The sequence below is a fragment of the Myotis yumanensis genome, unplaced genomic scaffold (assembly GCF_028538775.1).
Source record: "Myotis yumanensis isolate MYYU_CA2020_CCGP unplaced genomic scaffold, mMyoYum1.0.hap1 SCAF_10, whole genome shotgun sequence".
NCBI classification, from domain to species: Eukaryota; Metazoa; Chordata; class Mammalia; order Chiroptera; family Vespertilionidae; genus Myotis; species Myotis yumanensis.
In genome coordinates this window covers 18541406-18562862 of record NW_027223761.1, presented here as the reverse complement: position 1 = coordinate 18562862, position 21457 = coordinate 18541406, and the positions used below count along the sequence as shown (strand labels likewise).

The 21457-nt window shown below is 37.7% G+C and overlaps 2 protein-coding genes and 1 pseudogene across 2 annotated transcripts; 1 reads left to right on the top strand and 2 right to left on the bottom strand.

Annotated features, from left to right (window-relative positions):
- The first annotated feature begins 8583 nt into the window (after positions 1 to 8583).
- OR8U3 (olfactory receptor family 8 subfamily U member 3) lies at positions 8584 to 9543 on the top strand. The gene has a single exon (XM_070426537.1). It carries the CDS (start codon positions 8584 to 8586, stop codon positions 9541 to 9543), a length of 960 nt encoding a protein of 319 aa, XP_070282638.1.
- A 3099-nt stretch (positions 9544 to 12642) lies between these two features.
- Positions 12643 to 13579, bottom strand: LOC139017923 (olfactory receptor 5AL1-like; annotated as a pseudogene).
- A 6749-nt stretch (positions 13580 to 20328) lies between these two features.
- On the bottom strand, positions 20329 to 21267 carry LOC139017922 (olfactory receptor 5AL1-like). The gene is given in 1 exon segment (XM_070426536.1): positions 20329 to 21267. A coding segment is annotated over 1 exon segment (939 nt).
- Positions 21268 to 21457: the final 190 nt, after the last annotated feature.

Here is a 21457-nt window from a genome sequence, read left to right as displayed (position 1 = left end):
TCCCATGGGTAATAAAAACAAGTTGCAGAAAACAAAATCTGTTTATTTACATCCAACAGAAAGAAAATAAAATGGGAAAATTGTAACATGCTGGAGAACAAGTGTTGATTTCCACCCCACAGGCAGGCCTGATGAGTTGTAGCTCCCTGAGACCTGGCTATTAATTGTGTAGCTTTTGGCTCATTATTAAAGACAATGGATTTATAACATATTTCCTAACTAAACTACTTTTAAGTCCAAGTGTTTCATCCCCTTAATGATGATTTCCATTTTAAGGAGTTTTCAACTTCTGACTTAATTTCTTTTCTCAAAGAGGGGGTAACGCTCATTTGCCACAGTTCCCAGATGAAAGGGTGACTATGAGTGTGGATGAGACAACCTGTGAGAAAAGGCTTTTGAATATCTGGACCTGCTATAACTGAGATACCTTGGACCCTGGACCCTGGGTCGTGACAGGTGCTGAGTATGTCAGTTCAATAAGTGTACTTTTAGTAGCTTTGTGACTTCGCAGCAACCATTTGAATCCAGTATGCTACTCAGAGGAAGGCCACAAATTCCTTTATGACACACCAATCTATAAATCCTACTCACATTGTCAATCTCAGGTTGAGCCCTTACTGCTTGTGGTCAGAAACATGGCTCTTTCATCATTATGAGTTCTTGCCCACTCTCTACTTTACTGCATTAGCTTTGCACAATTCTCTTAGCTTTTTAATGTTATACTTTGGGATTATAAAACAAGCAAAAAGCAAAACAAAACAAAACAAAAAAAAACCCACAAACAAACACAGCAAAGATATTCTCCTTTCTTGAGTGCTCGTCCTTGACAACTGATAGTCATGATTTTCATGACTATCTTTGATGGTGCACACTCCCCAAAGGAAATCAATTTAAGAGGGGAAGGTCAAGGGGAGAAAAAAGGAGACATATGTAACACTCTTTGTAATACTTTAAGCAATAAAACAAAATTTTAAAAAAGAGCTTAAAAATCATAATTGTAATTCAATATTTTCTCTCCAAAATTTATAACATTTGCATTCACTTAGAACACCTTATTGCTGCTTTAATAATACTATTGCAGTTGAGTGAGACAGATGTAAAAATAATTTTAAAAAACATAGTTTAACATGATAGTATTTATATCTTCCCATAAATCTAACATCTAAACTTAACCATTAAATCTAATATAACAAAATGATTTAATTTATTATGAACTTCTGAGTAGCTCTTATACTATAATTTCTTTTGCCAGTATTTCCCAAAATATAATATTATAGATAATTTTATATACACACAGACATTTGGTTATTTTAAATGTTTGAATATTTGTAATTTTTGTTACTTTTTCTTTATGGTGATTGGCACAAATCTTTCTCATTTGTAGTGATTATATACAGTTTGGTTTCCAGATTTATTTAAATAAAGTATGAGTTAACTTAAAAAAATACATTAAGCAACAAATAAATGTAATATTCCACTGTAGGAGAAATCATAATAAAGGCATGACAATAACCAAAAATCAGAAACAACATAACTTTATGACAAGTCACAACAATCACACACACACACACACACACACACACACACACACACCTGCCTATCATATATATGCATAAATAGCTTATGTGGTTACAGTATATATTGCACAGTGTTATATCAGTACAGTGACTCTGAATATCAGGCACTACTCCCAATGGGTTTTAAATACACCTCACTACTTTAATTTTTAAGTTCAATAATTTCTGCAATGTTTAGGACTATGGAGTGGTTCTAGCAAGACAAAATCCAGTAAGTCTGTTGTGAAAGTCTCTGTTGTTATAGCATTGGTTACTTTTAGTTATATAATATTGAAAACAGAATTGGAGGGAACTTGGGTATCCAAGTGCTTCCCACATTGTTTAATGAAATGTACCTCTAGGACAGAGCCAGCTTTGCGCTCCTGAGCATTATAAGCACCTCTTACTCAGAACTCAATAATGTCAAAACAACTTTTCATATTTTCCAATCACTAAGACTTGGTTTTGAGGAGCCCGCTTGATAGAAGCCAGAGATGTCACCCAGTGTCACTGAGCTAGAAGTGGTAAAACTTAGGTTTGAACCCAAGACCATGAGATTCCAAGAGCAAACTTCCTATTTTACTGAGATATCATAGCTCAAATGCAGAAAGATTTTGATTCCTGTTCATGTCTGGATTTGAATCATGAGCCTTTGGAGAGATGAAAGCAGGAATGACAGAATAAAAAGGGGAATACTGTTTTTTTAGATATCTCACTCCCTCAGCCCTGGACACTTTCACAGAGGTGACCTGTGAGAACACAGGGGCTAGATTATCTGGGCCCAAATTCTGTCTCTGCCATTATGTGCCATCACAGTACTTGGTCACATAACTTCCAGTGTCTTGTTTCCACCATCCACAGTAACTGCCTCAAGTGCTTCTTTGAAAATTACATGAATTGAAGTGTGCAAAGATCTGGAATCATGACTGGACTATCATAAGTGCTATCAAGCATTAATTACTGTCATTACTGCCTCCTTTTCTTGATTTCCCTTCTTTCCACTCAGTATCATTTACATTTATATTTTACTTGCTTAGTTTGTTTATTGTCTCAGTTTGTTATTATGTGGACAGGGGGTTTAGTCTCTTTATAGCAGCTTTATCTGTTGACAATCCAGACACAAATTGGGGACTCAGCAAATCATTGTTGAGCAATAAATGAATCTTTCCAGCAGCTTTTGGCAATTTAACTGAAAACAGTGCTGCATGAGCTTGCATTTTTCTGCACTAACTTTAATAATTATATATATTTTACCTAGCCTAGCTCATTCTTTAAAATTGGTGTTTTCTTTTATATGCATATTTCAATAGTCATTAGTAAAATGTATATTATTAGTAAAATGTATATTTACCAATGATTAAAATATACATAAATATATGTATATATACATGCATATAATATATATATACACATATAATTTACATGCATAAAAGAGAAAACCATTCTAAAATAAAGAACTTGGCATTGTTGGGAGTCAAATTGCCAAAAGTGAGATTCATTTATTATTCAATAATGATTTGCTAAATCCCAAGTTGTGTCAGGAACCACAGATAAAGTGGCTAAAAAGAAACTTCTATTTAGTTATTTTTCCTTTTATTTTGCAGTTCTGATTCAATTTACATAAGGCTTTTCTTCTTAATTTAATTATTGGTGTTTAATTCCTATGTCTATAAATGAAAAATGCTCTGCATATGCTTTCATCCGTATTCCTTTAAATACACACATATACACAATTATTTTCTTGATACTTTTAAATTGTAAATTTGATTTATTCCTTTAAATATTTATTTTACTTCTTTTGTGGAGTGAATTACTTTCATATCTTTTAATATGATTTTGTATTGTGATAAGATTTTTGTGTCCTATCCTATTTCTAGAAAATGAGCAAACCACAGTCAGAAGCATTTTATCATAGTCCAGTTCATAATCTGTATTCTGAAGGTTTGCAGAAACCAATACTTTGCCTAATTATTGCAAATCACAAACTATTACCTCCATGCAAACTGCACACATGCCACCTTTTACTGTTAGGATGCATAACTGGCATTTGATATTTCTATCCTATTTGCATTTGAGTAGGACTTATACCTGGTTGACTCCTTAGAATTTCCATGTTCAGGGAAGAATTAAACATACATTAGAATTCTAGCAAGGCCTTTGGGTCCTAGCATATGTAAAAACTAGCAGTTTGACAGTGTATTTGAAAAAAAATTAATCAGTGTTTGTATTCCCAAATTATTTAGTACTAGGTAATATGCAGTATCTTGTCACAGAATTTAGAAGTTCCTGAATGCCAACTGCTTTCCTATACCATATAATATGAAAGCCATTAGGTCACTGTTTCCCTTCCTAGTGAGGCTGCAAAAGTTGAGTATTTGGGAAAATTAAGAAAACTGTCATTTCCAGTAGCCACCATTCTTCATCTGTTGATTTTAATTAAATCAAATGCTGATAATTAAGTAAAGAGAAATTGAAGTCAGAGTTTGCTAAGTATTGATGATGAAACTGTCTCTCTGGGTCTTATTACAAAACTCTGTGTTGCAAACAAAATTCCCTACTGTCATTGCTAAAAGTGGGTTTACTTGCTAATCAGTTTCAAGGGGCCTTATTAAAATGATGTTTCTCAGTTTCTTCATTGGGACATATTAACTGAAACCAATTTCAACAGACATAAAGTTTCAACTTAAGATTAATGAATTTGCAGTTTAGTTTGAGTATATTGAGATAATTAACTGATTCCTCAGGGATGGCTGTTTCCTCTGCTTCGAAGCACCTTCCTTTGGGAGACAAGATAGTGTAGTGTAAAGAGAAGAAGTTTTGAAGCCAGATCTAGGTTTGTACTCTGGCTCTTCTACCATCTACTCATATCCTCCTTGGAAAGTTATAAACTCTGAGCCTCAACTAATAAATAACAAATACTACTTACAGACCAGGGCAATTTTGAGTAAATCTATAATGGATGTTACAGCATTTTGCAAACTGAAAATTGATGATACTGGAATTATTATGAGTAGAATGATAATGAAAACAATAATAATAACAGTAACTCAAACTTATTGGGTGATTATTATATGCCAGGAAAGGTACTAAAAAGGTCTATATTCATTAGATAATTATTCTTTACAAAACATTATGGTGTAAAATAATTGTTCTTACCTTTTACATAAGAGAGGCTCAGAGAATTTAAATAATTTGCCTCAGGTCACACCTGATAAATGTACTAGCTAGAATGGAGATTCAAGGAGAATATATATGTAAAAATGATGTATATGTATTTGAATACAAGAAATGATATTGAGATTGGAGGGTGGCAGCAGAGATTCAAAGAAAAGCAAGGAAAATGACAATATCTAAAATATAAAATAGATACAAAACCTGGAAAGGAATATAAAAAGTTTAAGGATGAATATTATGATTTGACCTACATAGTAAAAGGAATAGTAGTAATATTAACCAAGATAAAGCACACAGGATGAAAATCAGATTTGAGAATCTGGTCTTTGGCATGCAGAAATTGAGGTGCTTTAAGACATCCAACTTAAATAAATTATAGACATGTGGATATAAGACTCAAGCTTTAAGGAGATGTCTAAGGTAGAAAAATAAATTTGAGGTTCATTGATAACTGATGTGAGCATGAAAAAGGGTTTAATAGAGAAGGAACTAGAAGAAATAACAGTAGAAAAGTGGAGGCAAGAAGTGAAATCAGTGTGGTAGGAGAAAAACAAAGAAACTGTGATCTCTACCAAAATCCCCATGGCATTTTCATAATCTTAAAATTCACATGGAATCATGAAAGACCCCAAATGGCTAAAGAAATCTTGAGAAAGAATAAAACTCAAGGCATCAAAATTCTTCATTTCAAAATGTGTGACAAAGATTTAGAAATTAAAATAGTATAGTATTGGCATAAAAACTGACATAAAGATCAATAAAACAGAATAGAGCACCCAAAAGTCAACCCATAAATATATAGTCAAGCGATTTTAGACAAGGGCGTCTAGATAAATAATGAGAAAGGGATAGTATCTTTAACAAATGGTGCTGGGAAAACTGGATATCCACATGCAAAAGAATGAAACTGAATCCTTATCTAACACCCTACACAGAAATCAACTCAAAGTGAATTCAAGACTTAAATGTAAATCTTGGAACTGCACCCTGGAAAAGTATACAGAGGGAAATCATGTTATTGGGTTTGGCAGTTATTTCTTGGATATAGTACAAGAAACAAAAGCAAGTTAGACACTTGGAACTGCATTAAACTACAAAACTTCTGCATGCAAACGAAACTAGCAACAGAGAGAAAGAGATAACCTACAGAATGGAAGAATATATTTTTAAACTATATATCTGATACATGGTTAACATCCAAAATATATGAGACTCCTATAACTGAGCAATAAAAGAACCCCAGTAAACTGATTAAAGACATTTCTCCAAAGACTGCAAAGGGCAATTAGTTATATGAAAATATGGTCAATCTCACTAATTATAAGGGAAATGCAAGTCAAAACCACAGTGAGATATCTCCTTACACCAGTTAGTGTGGCTGTTATTAAAACATGCTAAATGATGGTGAGGATGTGGAGAAATTTAAATTCTTGTACAGTGTCAGTGGGACTATAAGTTGGCACAGCTACTATAGAAAACAGTATGGAGGTTTCTCAAAACATTAAAAATAGAACTATCATATTATTCATTGTTCTACTATCCATTTTTGAATATATATATCCAAAGAATTGAAATCAGGATCTAAAAGAGATAGCTGCACCCCAATGTTCATTGCATCATCATGCACAACAGCCATGAAGTGGAAACAACTTAAATGACCATGGATAGGTGACACAGAGTAGAATGGTGGTTGCCAGGGACGCGGGGAGGGGAAAGTGAGAGTTGTTCAATGGACAAAAGGGTCAGGTATATAAGATGAATTAGTTCTGGAGAGCTGCTATACAACATGTTGTCAATAGTTAACAATACTTTATTGTGTACTTAAAATTTTGTTAAGAGGGTATATCTCACGTTAAAGGTTCTTACCAGCATTAAAAAAACAACAAAGAAAATGTAATATCACAACAGGGGAGACAAGGTGCATTTCCAAATTTCAGAGGAGATCTAAAAATTTTTAAAAATATATTTGTATTGATATTAGAGAGGAAGGGAGAGGAAGAGAGAGGTAGAAACATCAATGATGAGATAAATCATTGATCAGCTGCTTCCTGCAGGGATTGAGCCTGCAAGCCGGGCATGTGCCCCGACCAGGAATCAAACCGTGACTTCCTAGTTCATAGGTCGATGCTCAACCACCGAACCACACCAGCCGGGCTAAAATTTTTTAAATGTTCATTGTATTTATCAATAGCGTAATAGTCAGACAAACTATACAGAACTGGAGGGAAAAGCAGGATTGGAAAGAGCAAAAGGTTGTGAAATATTGGAAGCAGTAGACAATTTTTAAAAAATATTGGTTACCACTATGAATTTTATTCACTACACATATAACTACTATATGTGCAATATGTTATATTTTAAAAATGGTTTTCTAGTCTGAAATTTAATGAGAAACTGAATTTTACCATTGATAAACACACAATTAATTTTCTATATAGATTCACCCAAACAGAGTCTAAAACTATGGTAAAAGCAGGTTTATTTTTCAGGTAGGTTTTTGGAGTACCTTGGCTTTATTTATGTTTCTGATTCATCTTACTTTTTAAGGCAAATGTGTATCTTTTGAACACTTGCTATTTACCGTGGAGTTTACAGAGTTGTTCACATCTAATAATTCATCCAATATTCACAAGAAACATAAAAGGCGCACCATTTTTACTTGATTTTACAGTTGAGGAAATTGAGGCTTTAGCAGAGTGTGGGTGTTGCACAAGGCCTCCTAAGTAAGCCGCTCAGGATTTAAGTGCTAATCTTATTCTTTCACAAAACTTGAGTTTCTTATTTAAATGAATGTGGCCTTTTTAATGTTCTTTTCACTAGTATAGTCTACCTTTGCCTTCATGAAAATAGTCTTATTGATAATCTTGAAGTACGGTTCCTTCAGAAATACAGATAATTAAAAGATGTTTTTTAATCCTCAATATAATTTGTCTAGCTCATCAAACTTTGAGAAAAACAGGAAAGAAAACATTACAGCTTTCAGATATCTCTAGAGGTTCAACTTTAGACCCAAAGGAAGCCAGGAGCTAATATATCACCCCAACAACTACAGAATGAGCTCACGGGGAGCCAGAATCATGGCGAAGCAGGTGAGTCATAAGCAGTTTGCATGCAGAGTTTGTACACTGAGTGAACTGCCAACATCCCACCTTAACCTAGCTGAGCTGTGGTATTAAATGGAATCAGTCTGTTTTAGCGATAATACCACTAATATCTTAACTGCATTTTTCACTCTCATACTCTCTGCTTTTTAATACTTTATAAAGGATATCTATTTGTACTTTTACTACTTCATCAATCTTCAATTCTCTCAATTTCTGATGAACTGTTTTAGCTTATAGACCATAAAGTACTTAACCTAGATAAGTGGGAATAGGATATAGGAAAATGAATAAGTCATACTAGGTTATTTTGATATATTTTAGAGCTGTGAAACATGCACAAAATTGAAACATAAGGAAATAATCTAGTTTCATTTATGAATTACACATTTTTGTGCTGCCATATTTACATGTGCATAAAACAGATACTGGCAAAAAAACACTGAAGTATTAGTGTTAGTTGCCTCAAGATATTTTTTTTCAGATAATATTTAACTTTTAATCAACATCCTCCCTCCCTTCCTAAAATTACAAAGCAAAAGAGCTGGTAAGAAGACTATTTCGAGAGTAAAAGATTCCTCTACCTGGGGCAAGTATTGTGTGTCATTAGAGAGCTAAGGTGTACCTTTTTGCCCACAAGATGACATAATTCAAGGTGAGAAAACATCAGTGATCACTTTTCCCCAACACTGGCAGGGCCATGAAAAATGTCATTTTCATTCTTCAACTTGCAACAAAATCTGCCAGAATAAATGGCTGAAGTTAACATCACGCATGTTACTGAATTTATTCTCAAGGGAATTACGGACCGGCCAGAGCTGCAGGCCCCGTGCTTTGTGGTGTTTTTAGTCATCTATCTGGTCACAGTGCTAGGTAACCTTGCATTGATAACCTTAATCAGGATTGATACTCGACTCCACACCCCAATGTATTATTTCCTCAGTCACTTGGCCTTCGTTGACCTTTGTTACTCCTCTGCTATCACGCCGAAGATGATGGTGAACTTCGTTGTGGAATATAACGCTATTCCTTTCCACGCCTGTGCAGTACAACTGGGTTGCTTCCTCACCTTCATGATCACTGAGTGTTTCCTTTTAGCTTCCATGGCCTATGATCGCTACGTAGCCATCTGTAGTCCCCTGCATTATTCAACCGTGATGTCAAAAAGAGTCTGTATTCAACTGGTGGCAGTTCCATACCTATACAGCTTTCTGGTGGCTCTGTTCCACACCATTATCACCTTCCGGCTAACTTACTGTGGCCCCAATGTCATTAACCATTTCTACTGTGATGACATCCCCCTCTTGGCTCTGTCCTGCTCAGACACACACGTGAAGGAGATTCTGATCTTCGCCTTTGCTGGCTTTGACATGATCTGTTCTTCTTCCATTGTCCTCACCTCCTACATCTTTATCGTAGTCGCCATCCTAAGGATCCGCTCCACCCAGGGGCGACGCAAGGCCATTTCTACCTGCGGCTCCCACATGGTGGCTGTTACTATTTTCTATGGCACCCTCATCTTTATGTACCTGCAGCCCAAATCAAACCACTCCCTGGACACAGACAAAATGGCTTCTGTATTTTACACAGTGGTGATCCCCATGTTGAACCCCCTCATCTATAGTCTAAGGAACAAAGAGGTGAAAGATGCCTCCAAAAAAGTCTTGGATAAAGGGCGTGAAAGCTTAAAGATATTAAAATCAAGAAAATAATACTACTAAATGCTTTACTAAGTACATAAAGGGAAATAGGTCAAGCTGCCTCTTGCTGATATTTCATGGAATTCTTTCCCAATCAACTGAAAAGGTGACTATTACTTCGACAGACCTTGACATTGTATGTAAGGACCCGGGCCAGTCCTGGACAGTCAGTAGGAGTCAGAGTCCCACTCAGCCTTTATTGACCACTGAAATTATCTCCAAACACAAACACACTAGCAAACACACACATGTGGATGCCAAGCAAAGGCAGTGGCCTCCTTTTGCTAGAACAGCTCTGGAACCAAGACTCCCTGAGTTTGAATTCTATCTCCTTCTTTCATTATCTGTGCAACCTTGGACAATTGGCCTGAACTCTGTGACTCTCTTCCCAATTTTAGAAAATAATAGGACCCTACTCATTGGCTTCTTTTGAAGACTAAACAAGTTAATATTTATGAGATGCTTAGAAAAATATCCTGTGCTAATAAGTGCTAAATAAATGCTTGTTATATAATGTGTGTTATATGTAATTAAAGATTAATTCGTTGAGTGCTCAAAAGTTTATTGGTCTTTAAGTAAAGACAAATCTGGTTAGTTTTCTACTACCTATCAGGCACTTAATCAAGTAGTCTTGCTTAATAAAATTAAACAAACCTAGAAGTGTGTGAGGTTTCACCTCTTGGCCTTGATTATTTATAAATTACCTAAGGTCACATAACTAGTTATATGAAAATTCTAAATGCAAATTCAAGACTATATGAATTTTGTTTTCCTAACACTATGGGTGTTAAGAATAAGGTGTATTATAATATAGATTATCTAGATTTAAATCTGATAATCAATAAATATAATTTGAAGAATATGGTTTATAATAAATTGTACTTTTAAATGAATAAATTCAATGTATTTGCATTTTTGTTCAAGTAGAAATAATTTTAGGAGCCTGCTACTTATTCAATTACCCTTGTAGGATCTTGACATCAAATTTAAAAATCAATGATTTGATGTACTTTTATTTTGACATTTCATAAAAATAATTATATTAGTGATTATTTATTTATTTATTATTTTACCATTGTAGAAGGAGGTTGCGATAGTTGCAGTCATTGTATAGAGGGCAGTTTGAGGTTTGTGACACTCGCTAATTATTTCCTCTTCTGCGCTTACTTTGTAAATAACTCAAATGTGCTTCCAGAAGGTACTTTTAGAACCTTGGGAGCTGAATAAATTCTCTGTTTTTTGAAGCAATTTTGACAGAGAAACATGATGTCTCTATTCACCGCAGTTTGTCTGTCTATATATATTTATATAGACTAATAAACATGTCTGCTCTCACCTATCACGTATGAGACAAATAGAAGCATCATAGACAGTCTCTCTCTTTTTACAGGTAAAGAGATTCACACCAGTAGGATCTTGGTGCCTCTCCTGAAAAACACAGGCCTTCTGGAGTTTCTCTGCACCTTTCTGCTTCATAAAATGATTAATAACAGCAATGCTCAGACACTAATTAAACTGAAGTTTTCATGTTTTTACCCAATTTTAATTCCTTACTATCAGCAATCATTTCTAAGGTAAACCTGGCTTTTCTCAGGGACCAAGAAATTCAGGTGTACTTGATAGACATGTTATTCATTCTTCCTGGACAGGGACACACAGTTTTGAGAAGCCTCCAGGACTGGGCTCCAGCCATTGTTTCAGGTGGTAGGGCTCATCTCTTGAGACACCAGCCCCTCAGTCAAAATATCAAAAGCAACATTCTTCCTTTTGTCTCTAGGTGTTTTGAAATAAAATGTTTGTATTTTTATCCCTCTTTTTGTGATCTCCAAAATGTTTTTTGTGTCTGGATATGGAATCAAGAGACTGATAAAAAAAATAGTGGAAATGGATTCATCCTTGGCAGTGTCCAAGATTAGTGAAGAACATGACAGATTTCAGAAAGTTTGTCCCAAAATTGAGGTTTGTTCCTCCTGGTTTTGTGGCATATAAAGCTCCAATTATTTGTAAAATAAGGAAAATTCTCACCTCACAAACTGGTGTATAAACATTTAGGTTTGTGAGGTGAGGATCAAGACACAATCAACCTAATATAGGATTGTGAATATCAGCTTTATTATCATTATTGTCAGTGACATGGATCATCTTGAAGACATTTTTCTGTAAATAGGATTGGATTTTTTGTACCTACAACTAATCTGTGGTCTACTTTGAATAGAATTCCAAGCAATTATTCTTGCATATTGATACTAATAGCTTCAGAACTTTATATTATATTTTCTTTGATTTAGTTTCTCTTCAATTCTTGTCCACTTGTTAAGTAAAGACTGAATTGTTATTAAAAGAACAGGACACTTTCTGTATAACTTGTTTTTAAATATTTTATTTGAATAAAAGACCAGAACCCAAATAGGCTGGAAGAGGTTAATGGGGGAAAAGGAGGACCTATGTAATACTTTCAACAATAAAGATTAAAAAAAAAAAAAAAGACCATCAGCCAATATTTCTGCACTACTATTAACAATAAGGGAAAGAAGAAAAGTAGGTGAGATTTATTGAGTATTTGCTATTGTTTAGCCTAATTGTAAATTTTTAGCATTTATTAACTCATTTATTCCTCATCAATACTAACAAATAAGTCACACACATCAAGTTTAATATGTGAAAATCAAGATTTACAAGATAAATAAAGTGGTATCTACCCTATTTGCCTTTGAAAAAGAATAATTTAAAAATGCATATGATTAAAATTTCTTGAAAAATGCTTTAATTTAATATAAAAATTAATTGTTTTAAAAGTACAAGATTTAAAAATATATATATAGAATTTAAGTATTCTAATAAATTTAATTTATATTTTTTGTATGCCTACTTATAATTCCCTCATGTTCTCTCAGTTATATTTCTCATTTATGTAATAGTTCAAAGAAGCCCATATTTTTCCTACATATTTTGACCTTACCAAGTAAATCAGAGTGTAATCTGTGAAGAACCTCTAGTGATCATACGTAGAGACCTCTTTTTTCTCTCTCAGACTTTCTTGGTACTTAATTTAGTCATAAGTAAAACACAACTCAAAGTCCTCTGATCCCACCTTGTCCAATAATATTTCAGTTATTTAATAGCCAAGCACAACTTTTCTTTAATTCTTTTCAGTGAGTTTTTTTTTTACCTCCTGGTTTCTCAAGCTATAGATGAATGGGTTTAACATGGGAATCACTACCACATGAAACACCAAAACAAATGTATGTGTTCACAGAATGACTTGACTTGGGAAGTAGGTATATAAAAATGATTGTCCCATAAAATATTGTGATGGAGGTCAGATAGGAAGCACAGGTAGGAAAAGCTTTCTGTCTTCCTTCAGCAGAATGGATCCTTAGTATGCCAAAGATGATGAAGAAATAAGAAATGATCGCAATCAGTAGCGAGCAAAGGGCATTGATCCCAGAAATGATTCCCAACAGCAGCTCTTTGACTTGAGTATCACACAGGCCAGAGCAATCAAGGGAACATCAACACAGAAGAAGTGGTTGACCATATTGAAGTCACAAACGGCAAGTGGAATGTCACCACTGTCTGTATAAGACCCACAGTGAATCCATAAATGTATGTGCTAGCAAGGATTCAATTACCGAGTTTTCTAGGCATGAGAATGACATAAAGGGTTGCCAATGGCAATATACTGATCATATGCCATGACTGAGGGCAGATACTGTTCACACATTACAAATGTGGTTAAGCAGCACACCTGAATGGCACATGCATAAAATGTTATACCTTTCACTTCACACAGGAAATTCACCAAGGTGTTTAGGGTGAGAGAAGAAGTAAAAGAAAAATCAACAAAAGCCAGGTGGCTGAGGGAAAAAAATGCATGGGTCTGTGAAGCTGAGGACTGGTTTGAATTAGCACAATCAAACCAAGATTACTCAGGACAATAGCTAAATAGATTACTAGAAATATGCCAAGAAATGGCTTAAAGGTATGGATTATCTGTAAGTCCTGAGGAGATAAACTATGACACTACTGAATAATTGCCTTTGGCCATGAAATAGATTTAAAAGTTATTATTATTATTATTTTACATCTTAAAACCCTCCAGAGCACACATTCTGAGCATTCTTGTCTCCATTGGCAATAATCAAGCAGATGTTAGGAACTGATTCTGACCTTCTAAGAAGAATCTTCATATTAGTTCTGGCTGCAGAATGAAGTGATTTGTTCTAAGCAGAAATTCCAAAACATAAAACTGTGGAAGTTTACAAAGATATAAAGAGGGCCTTGCCATCCTTTCTGTGCCCATCACACCTTTAAACATGCAAATATTAGCGTGTTGTTTCTCATTGACCTTAGATTAGAGGCCAAACTTCTTAACGTGGTGAACCAAACCTTTGAGAGGCAAATCCTACTTTGCAGACCAGTCTCACTTCTTGTGGCATTGTTCACGTGAACTCCATGCTTCAGTCCTGTTGCATGTTACAAATTTCTCAGATGTTACACAGATTCTGTACATAGTTTGGCCAGCATACACTTCCCTGTATCTTCACCTCTCTACTTGGCTACTAACATTCTATTATTTCTCAGATTACAGTGAAATTTCACTTCATTCTAGAGGTGTTTCAGTATCTCTTAGCATGTTAGATCCAACTATTCATTCACCTATTAATTTGTCTATAACCTACACAAAATTTCAAAAACTTGGTAAGCAGAGATAGTTCTACTTTTCCCATTTCTTAACAAGATCTAACAGGACTCGGTAATTAGTAGTGGCTCCAAATACATTACTAGAATAATGGAACAAATGAACCCAAAGTTTGTGTTACTCTAAACCAGTGATGGCAAACCTCAGAGGTGACACGCGAACTCATTTTTTGGGTTGATTTTTCTTTGTTAAATGGCATTTAAATATATAAAATAAATATCAAAAATATAAGTCTTTGTTTTACTATGGTTGCAAATAAAAAAAAAATTCTATATGTGACACGGCACCAGAGTTAAGTTAGGGTTTTTCAAAATGCTGACACGCCGAGCTCAAAAGGTTCACCATCACTGCTCTAAGCCATTCTTACTACCTTGTGACAGTGATAACTCATCTGATTACAGAGCAGCCGTGGGCAAACTACTGCCCGCGGGCCGGATCTGGCCCGTTTGAAATGAATAAAACTAAAAAAAAAAAAAAAAAGACTGTACCCTTTTATGTAATGATGTTTACTTTGAATTTATATTAGTTCACACAAACACTCCATCCATGCTTTTGTTCCGGCCCTCCGGTCCAGTTTAAGAACCCATTGTGGCCCTCTAGTCAAAAAGTTTGCCCACCCCTGTTACAGAGTGATATATTGTATGAATTTAAAAGGTGAATTGTAATAGAATGTAAACCTGAAAATTGAGAAGCGCTTTAAGATTGAGAAGTCTGACAGGCCGCAATTAGCATGCTGGCCACACTCTTCACAGGGCATAGTCTCGGTAAGCGCACTCACAGTCTGTTCCCCTTAGACAAGACCTGGACTGCCATGGGCAATGTAAACAGACTGCCTATAAAAAGAGGACCTGAAACCCGTACAAGTTATCCTTGGGAATCCTGAGCCACTCTTGCTCAACCCTTGGATTGAAGACACCTGCTGCCATATCGTGACGCTTGCAGAAGGCTAATGCTCCATGGAGTTGGCTTGTCGCTGAGGTCTCTCCAGTCTGATGCCTGCTGCTGCTTGGTTGAGCCACTCCTCGCAGAGGATTCCCAGGTGCACCGCTGAGCTCCTGTCACGCCTGTTCCAGAACTGGAGCAGTTCCAGCCGCATCCAGAGACTCACACCAGATAACATCAGCATCTGGGTTCCCTAAGTCAGTGCCCACAACACCAGGAGATTTGTTAAGTTCCCCGAGGGAGTATAAACTGTGTGATTCACAACTGCATTAGTGTCTCTGCAGTATATTTCCTCCAGTAGTTCTTGTAATGTTAAGTGGAAAGTAATTATTAAACCTTTATCTTAGTGAACCTTAGAGTAGTCTCAACGATGCAAGACTACTTGAAGTTCCACAATTGACTCACTCCTTACATGTTAATAATAACATTTATATTGATGATTTAGCTGACTTACACTGACTGGGACAGACTCTGGATGGTAGCAAAATGGTCCCTGTCCTCAAGGAAGGGCGTTCCCCGTGAGTGAGGCAGAAAGCTGGTCCTCAGGGCACGGTGACCAGTAAGTGACTCTGGTAGGGGCAGGATGGTGCTCCCTGAATGGAACGGGGTTTCAGGGGCTTAACACAGCATTTTCCCTGATGTCAGAACCCATTGGCAGGGCTGGCAGGGTCGCAAAACAGTCCAGTGTGAGATGCCCCCATGGTGAGGACGATGTGGGTTCCTAGGCTCATGGACACCCACAGCTGTCTAAAAAGGGGGTTGGCATCCCCCATCTTGCTGCTCTCCCCACTGAGTGGAAGGCACCGTGTGACCAGAAGTTGATCTGGGGCTGTGGGTGTTAGGCACTGAACCCAACTTCAAGAGATTGGGAAGCACCCATCTGCATGAGGAGCAAAGCAGCCCAGCTAGTGTGGCTCAGTGGTCAGGTGAACAATGGGCCAGGGTCTAGGAAACAAGTGGGAAGGGCCCAGGTGACCAGCAGGAAGTGGTCAACTGAACAAGGGCCAGGTGAACAGCCAGAAGCCGTCAAGTGGATGAGGTGGTGGGGCCAGTGCAATGCGAAGGAGAGTCCCAAGAGGACGCAAATGCCCCACCTTCCTGTGGTCCTGACTCTGGATGGCAGCAAGGAGGTCCCTGTCCTTAAGGAAGGGTATTCCCTGTGAATGAGGCAGAAAACTGGCCCTCAGGGCCCGGTGAACAGTAAGTGACACTGGTGGGGGCAGAACAGTGCTCCCTGAATGGAACGGGGTTTCAGGAGCTTAACACAGCTCTTTCCCTTTTATCAGATCCCACTGGCAGTGCTGTGAGGGTCGCAGGACAATCCAGTGTGAGATGCCCCCATGGTGGGGACGTTGTGGGGTCCCTTCGCTCATGGACACCCATTGCTATCTTAAAGGGCAACTGGAATCCTTCTTCTTGCTGCCCTTCCCTCTGATTGGAAGGCAGCCTGTGACCAGAATTTGATCTGGGGCTGTGGGTGTTAGGCACTTAACCCAACTTCCAGAGATTGGGATGTCCACTCCTCTGTGTGAGAGCAAAGCAGCCCGGCCAGTGTGGCTCAGTGGTCAGGTGAACAATGGGCCAGGGTCTCGGGAACAAGGGTGAAGGCCAGGTGACCAGCCAGAAGTGGTCACATGAACAAGGGGTGGAGCCTGGCGACCAGCTGGAAGTGGTCAAGTCAACGGGGGGGAGGACCCCGGTGACCAGCCAGAAGTGGTGACATGAACAAGGGCCAGGTGAACAGCCTGGAAGTGGTCAAGTGGAGGAGGCAGTGGGGCCAGGGGAATGTGGAGGAGGGTCCCCAGGGGACGCAAATGCCCCACTTTCTTGTGGTCCTGTTCCAGTCAATGTAGGTCAGCTAAATCATCATTATTAATATTTTTATTATCGTGTACATGAGTGAGTCCATTGTGGGACTTCAAGTAGTCTTGCACCGACCGTCGGGACTACTCTAAGGTGCACTAAGGCTCGAGCATTTATTAATTATTTTCCACTTAACATTATAAGAATCACTGGAGGAAATATACTACAGTGACATTTATGCTGTTGTGAATCACTCAGTTTATTGTACTCACACAGGGAACTTACAAGTCTATTGGTGTCGTGGGTGCTGGTTTAGAGGATCTGAATGCTGATGTCGTTGAGCATGCGTCTCTGGATGCGGCTGGAACAGCTCTGTTCCTGGAACAGGCTGTGACAGCAGCTCAGTGGTGCCTCTGGGAGTCCTCTGCGAGGAGCGGCTCAACTGAGGAGTGGCTCAACCGAGCAGCAGCAGGCGTCAGACTTGAGAGACCTCAGCGATGAACGAACTCCGTCGAGCATTAGCCTTCCATGAGTGTCATGGTACCATACGGCAGCACGGTGTCTTCGATCCAAGGATTGAGCACGAGGAGCTCAGGATTCCCAAGGATAACTTGTTTCAGGTCCTCTTTTTATAGCCAGTTGGTTTACATTGCCCATGGCAGTCCAGGTCTTGTCTAAGGGGAACAGACTGTGACTATGCCCTGTGAAGTGTGTGGCCAGCATGCTAATTTCGGCCTGTCAGACTTTAGTCAAGCTTAAAGTGCTTCTCAATTTTCAGGTTTACATTCTATTACAATTCACATTTTAAATTCATACAATATATCACTCTATAATCAGATGAATTATCACTGTCACATACCTCAACTACTTTGATTCTCCCCCACCATGGTGGGGAAAATAAGACATTTTTTGGGGGGGGGCCTAGCAATCTGAATCTGTGCCAGTACCCTAATGTACATTTTTGATAGCCTATAATTAAGTTACTGCCCCTTTCTCCACAATCTAATCTTGCAAGATTGGTTTACCTAAATACTCACATTTTACAGAGGCCATAAACCATGAACAATACACAACCCCCAGAGGGGGTTACCAGCTCTGGCACCAGGCCAGGACTTTAGGTGTGGTCTCACTGCCCCCATCCCAACACACAGGGCTTTTTGCAAAGCCCGCAAAAGGTCCAGAAGTCCCATCCACATTTGGGGGACAAAGAAACCAAAAGGTATAAAGGGAGAGCTTCCTCCATATTGACTCACTCAGGATTTGGAGGACTGACCCCTGAGTCGCTGTACTAGTACATGTGAAACATCTGAAAATAAATGTGTTTTTCCTGTATCTCCGGGTACACCTGCATATCTTTCGGTCACCTGGTAAATTATGTAATACCCCATTACATACTCTCTTTGAATAATCCACAACACAACCAGAGTCCAATAGATATGGAGGCAAAAACTGAATTCCAACAATACTTAATATTATTTAAGTACTAGAGGCTCAGTGCGCAAAATCACACGGGACCCCAGACCTGCAACACGCGCGGGACCCATCAATGCACCTCCTGGTGACCAGTCGTTTGGCTGTTACGACGTCACAGCCACTGGCTTTTTGTAATATGGATTGTATGTTTTGTACTATTTGTTGTTTTCTCCAGAACATTTTCCTTGTATTACATCACTTTGAAAATGTCTGAAGAAAAAAAATGCAATGACGTCTTACAAACATGAGAAATTATGTTATGGTTAATCTTTTGGAATCCCATTTGCTTAACAGGCAAGGAACATTCACTTGAAATTTTACATCTGTATACTGAATGCAAGCATAATAAAGAATTAATAACTAAAAACAAAGATTTTTTTTAACACATATGAAACAACTTACAAAATGTTTAACTACAGTTTATGCTTTAGTCTAAAGTTCATTAAATTTTGGACTTTAGTAAGAGGTCACGGTATGTATGCATTATATTGAAGTGAGTTAACTTGCTGTTCTATTTTGCAGCCTACAAGTAATGATTTAGATTGCACCAAAAACCTCAGGTGTGGCTTAGGAGTTGAGCATAAACCTATGAACCAAGAGGTCGCTGGCTTGATTCCTGTACTGGGCACATGCCTGAGTTGTAGGCTCAATTCCCAGTAGGGGGCATGTAGGAGGCAGCTGACTGATATTTCTCATCAATGTTTTTATCTTTTCATCGCTGTCTCTTCCTCTCTCTCTCAGATCAATAAAAACATATTTTAAAAAAATCAGCCTTAGCTGGTTTGGCTCAGTGGGTAGAGCGTTGACCTGTAGACTGAAGGGTCCCAGGTTTGATTCCGGCCAAGGGAACATACCTTGATTGCAGGCTCCTCCCTGGCCAGGGCCCAGGTCGGGGCTTGTGAAGGAGTCAACCAATCGAAGTGTTCCTCTCACATTGATATTTCTCTCTGTTTTTTTCTCTCTCTCCCACTCTCTCTAAAAATCAATTGAAAAATATCCTCGGGTGAGGATGAAAAACAAAGATAAGTGGTTACCAGGGCTGGGGGTAGTAAGAGAGAGATGAATAAACATAACACAGAGGATTTTTAGGGCAGTAAAATACTCTGTATAATATTACAGTGATGGATATAAGTACTTATACGTTTTCTTCAAGCCCATAGAATGTATGACATGAGTGAACCTTTAGGTAAACTGGGTGATTATGATGTGTAAATATAGGGTTAACAATTGCAACAAATATACCATATTCTGGCTAACAATGTTGATAATAGGGAGACTATGCATGTGTGGCAACAGAGGTATATGACACATCTGTGTACCTTCCCTTCAATTTTGCCATAAACCAAAGCAACTCTAAAAAGTAAAGTCTTTAAAAAAATGTTCAACCATATCAATAGGGACATTGTAAAGTGAAAAGTAAGGTCACTTTCTTGGCATTTTAAAGTCAAAATCCTCACCCAAACACCTTGTTATGTTTCCCCTGTTCAACTATGGAAGAAAATCTTACCTGCATAGTTCATGTCTTTCAAGACAACCTAAAATTCTCAATACCACAGTGAAATAAGAAAAAGTTATGATTTTAAGGTGCTTAAATCTTCCTCTCTATTGTTGAAACATCCCATGGTCAAAAGGAGCAGATAATTTTTATCTTTTTTTTTTTACAATTCAACAACTAAATATACAAACATTGATGAAATATCTACTATGTGCAAGCAAAACTAATAAAATACTATTTTTCATGAAAATAGAGATCAGGCAACTAAGTCCCAGAAGACAAAGGCTCCTGTGCTTCATGGCACTGTACCACTGTATAAGCCTTGATTTAAAATTTCCTTACTCCATATCCAGCACTTCTTTAGTAACAACATAATTCATTATTAATTACTAGAATATACCTTTTCAATAATTTTTTTCAAAGCATTTTTTACCTCTTGATTCCTCAAGCTGTAGATCAATGGGTTTAGCATGGGAATCACTACTGCATAGAATACTGAAGCAAATTTGTCTTTATCTAGCGAGTGGCTTGACTTGGGCTAAAGGTACATAAAACTGAGGGTCCCATAATACATAGTAATAGAGAACAGGTGAGAAGCACAGGTAGAAAGGGCTTTCTGTCTTCCTGCAGCAGAATGAATCCTTAAGATGGCAAAGACAATGAATACATAAGATACAAGAACAATGATAAGAGAACAAAAAACATTGAATCCAGCAATGATTAGCAACATCAGCTCTTTGACTTGGGTATCGGAACAGGCCAGAGCAATCAAGGGAACGTCATCACAGTAAAATTGGTTGACCACATTAGAGTCACAGAAAGACATGTGGAATGTTGCCACTGCCTGTATGAGTCCCACGGTGAATCTGTAAATATAAGAGCTAGTGACCATTTGAATGCAGAGTTTTCTAGGCATGAGAACTACATAGAGTAGAGGGTTGCAGATGGCCACGTACCGATCATACGCCATGACAGAGAGCATTAATAATTCCCAAACGGAAAATGTGATAAAGCAACACACTTGAGTGGCACATGCATAAAATGACATACTTTTAATTTCACGAAATGAGTTCACGAGGGTGTTTGGTGTGATGGCGGAGGTACCATAGAAATCAACAAAAGCCAGATGACAGAGGAAAAAATACATGGGTATGTGAAGCTGAGGACTGACCTGAATTAGCACAATCAAACCCAGATTACCCAAGGCAGTAACTAAGTAAATCAGAAGGAATACACAAAAGAGAACGGCTTGAAGCTGTGGATTATCTGTTAGGCCCAAGAGGATGAACTCAGTGACTGCTGAATGATTGCCCTTTGCCATGAAATAGACAACTCTGCAATGAACTCCCCCAGAGCACACACTGAGTAATCTTGACTCAGTGAGATAAAATCAATTAAATGTGAGGAGATGCCCAGGATCACCAGGAGGTTATGTTAAGTTCAGTCTAAGTAGACCGCTGACAGAACCTGTGAATTATGAGTGGGTTTTACTTATGCTTTCACTGTGAAAG

Coding starts and splice junctions, on each gene's coding strand:
- OR8U3 (XM_070426537.1), top strand. CDS start 8,584: ATGGCTGAAGTTAACATCACGCATGTTACTGAATTTATTCTCAAGGGA.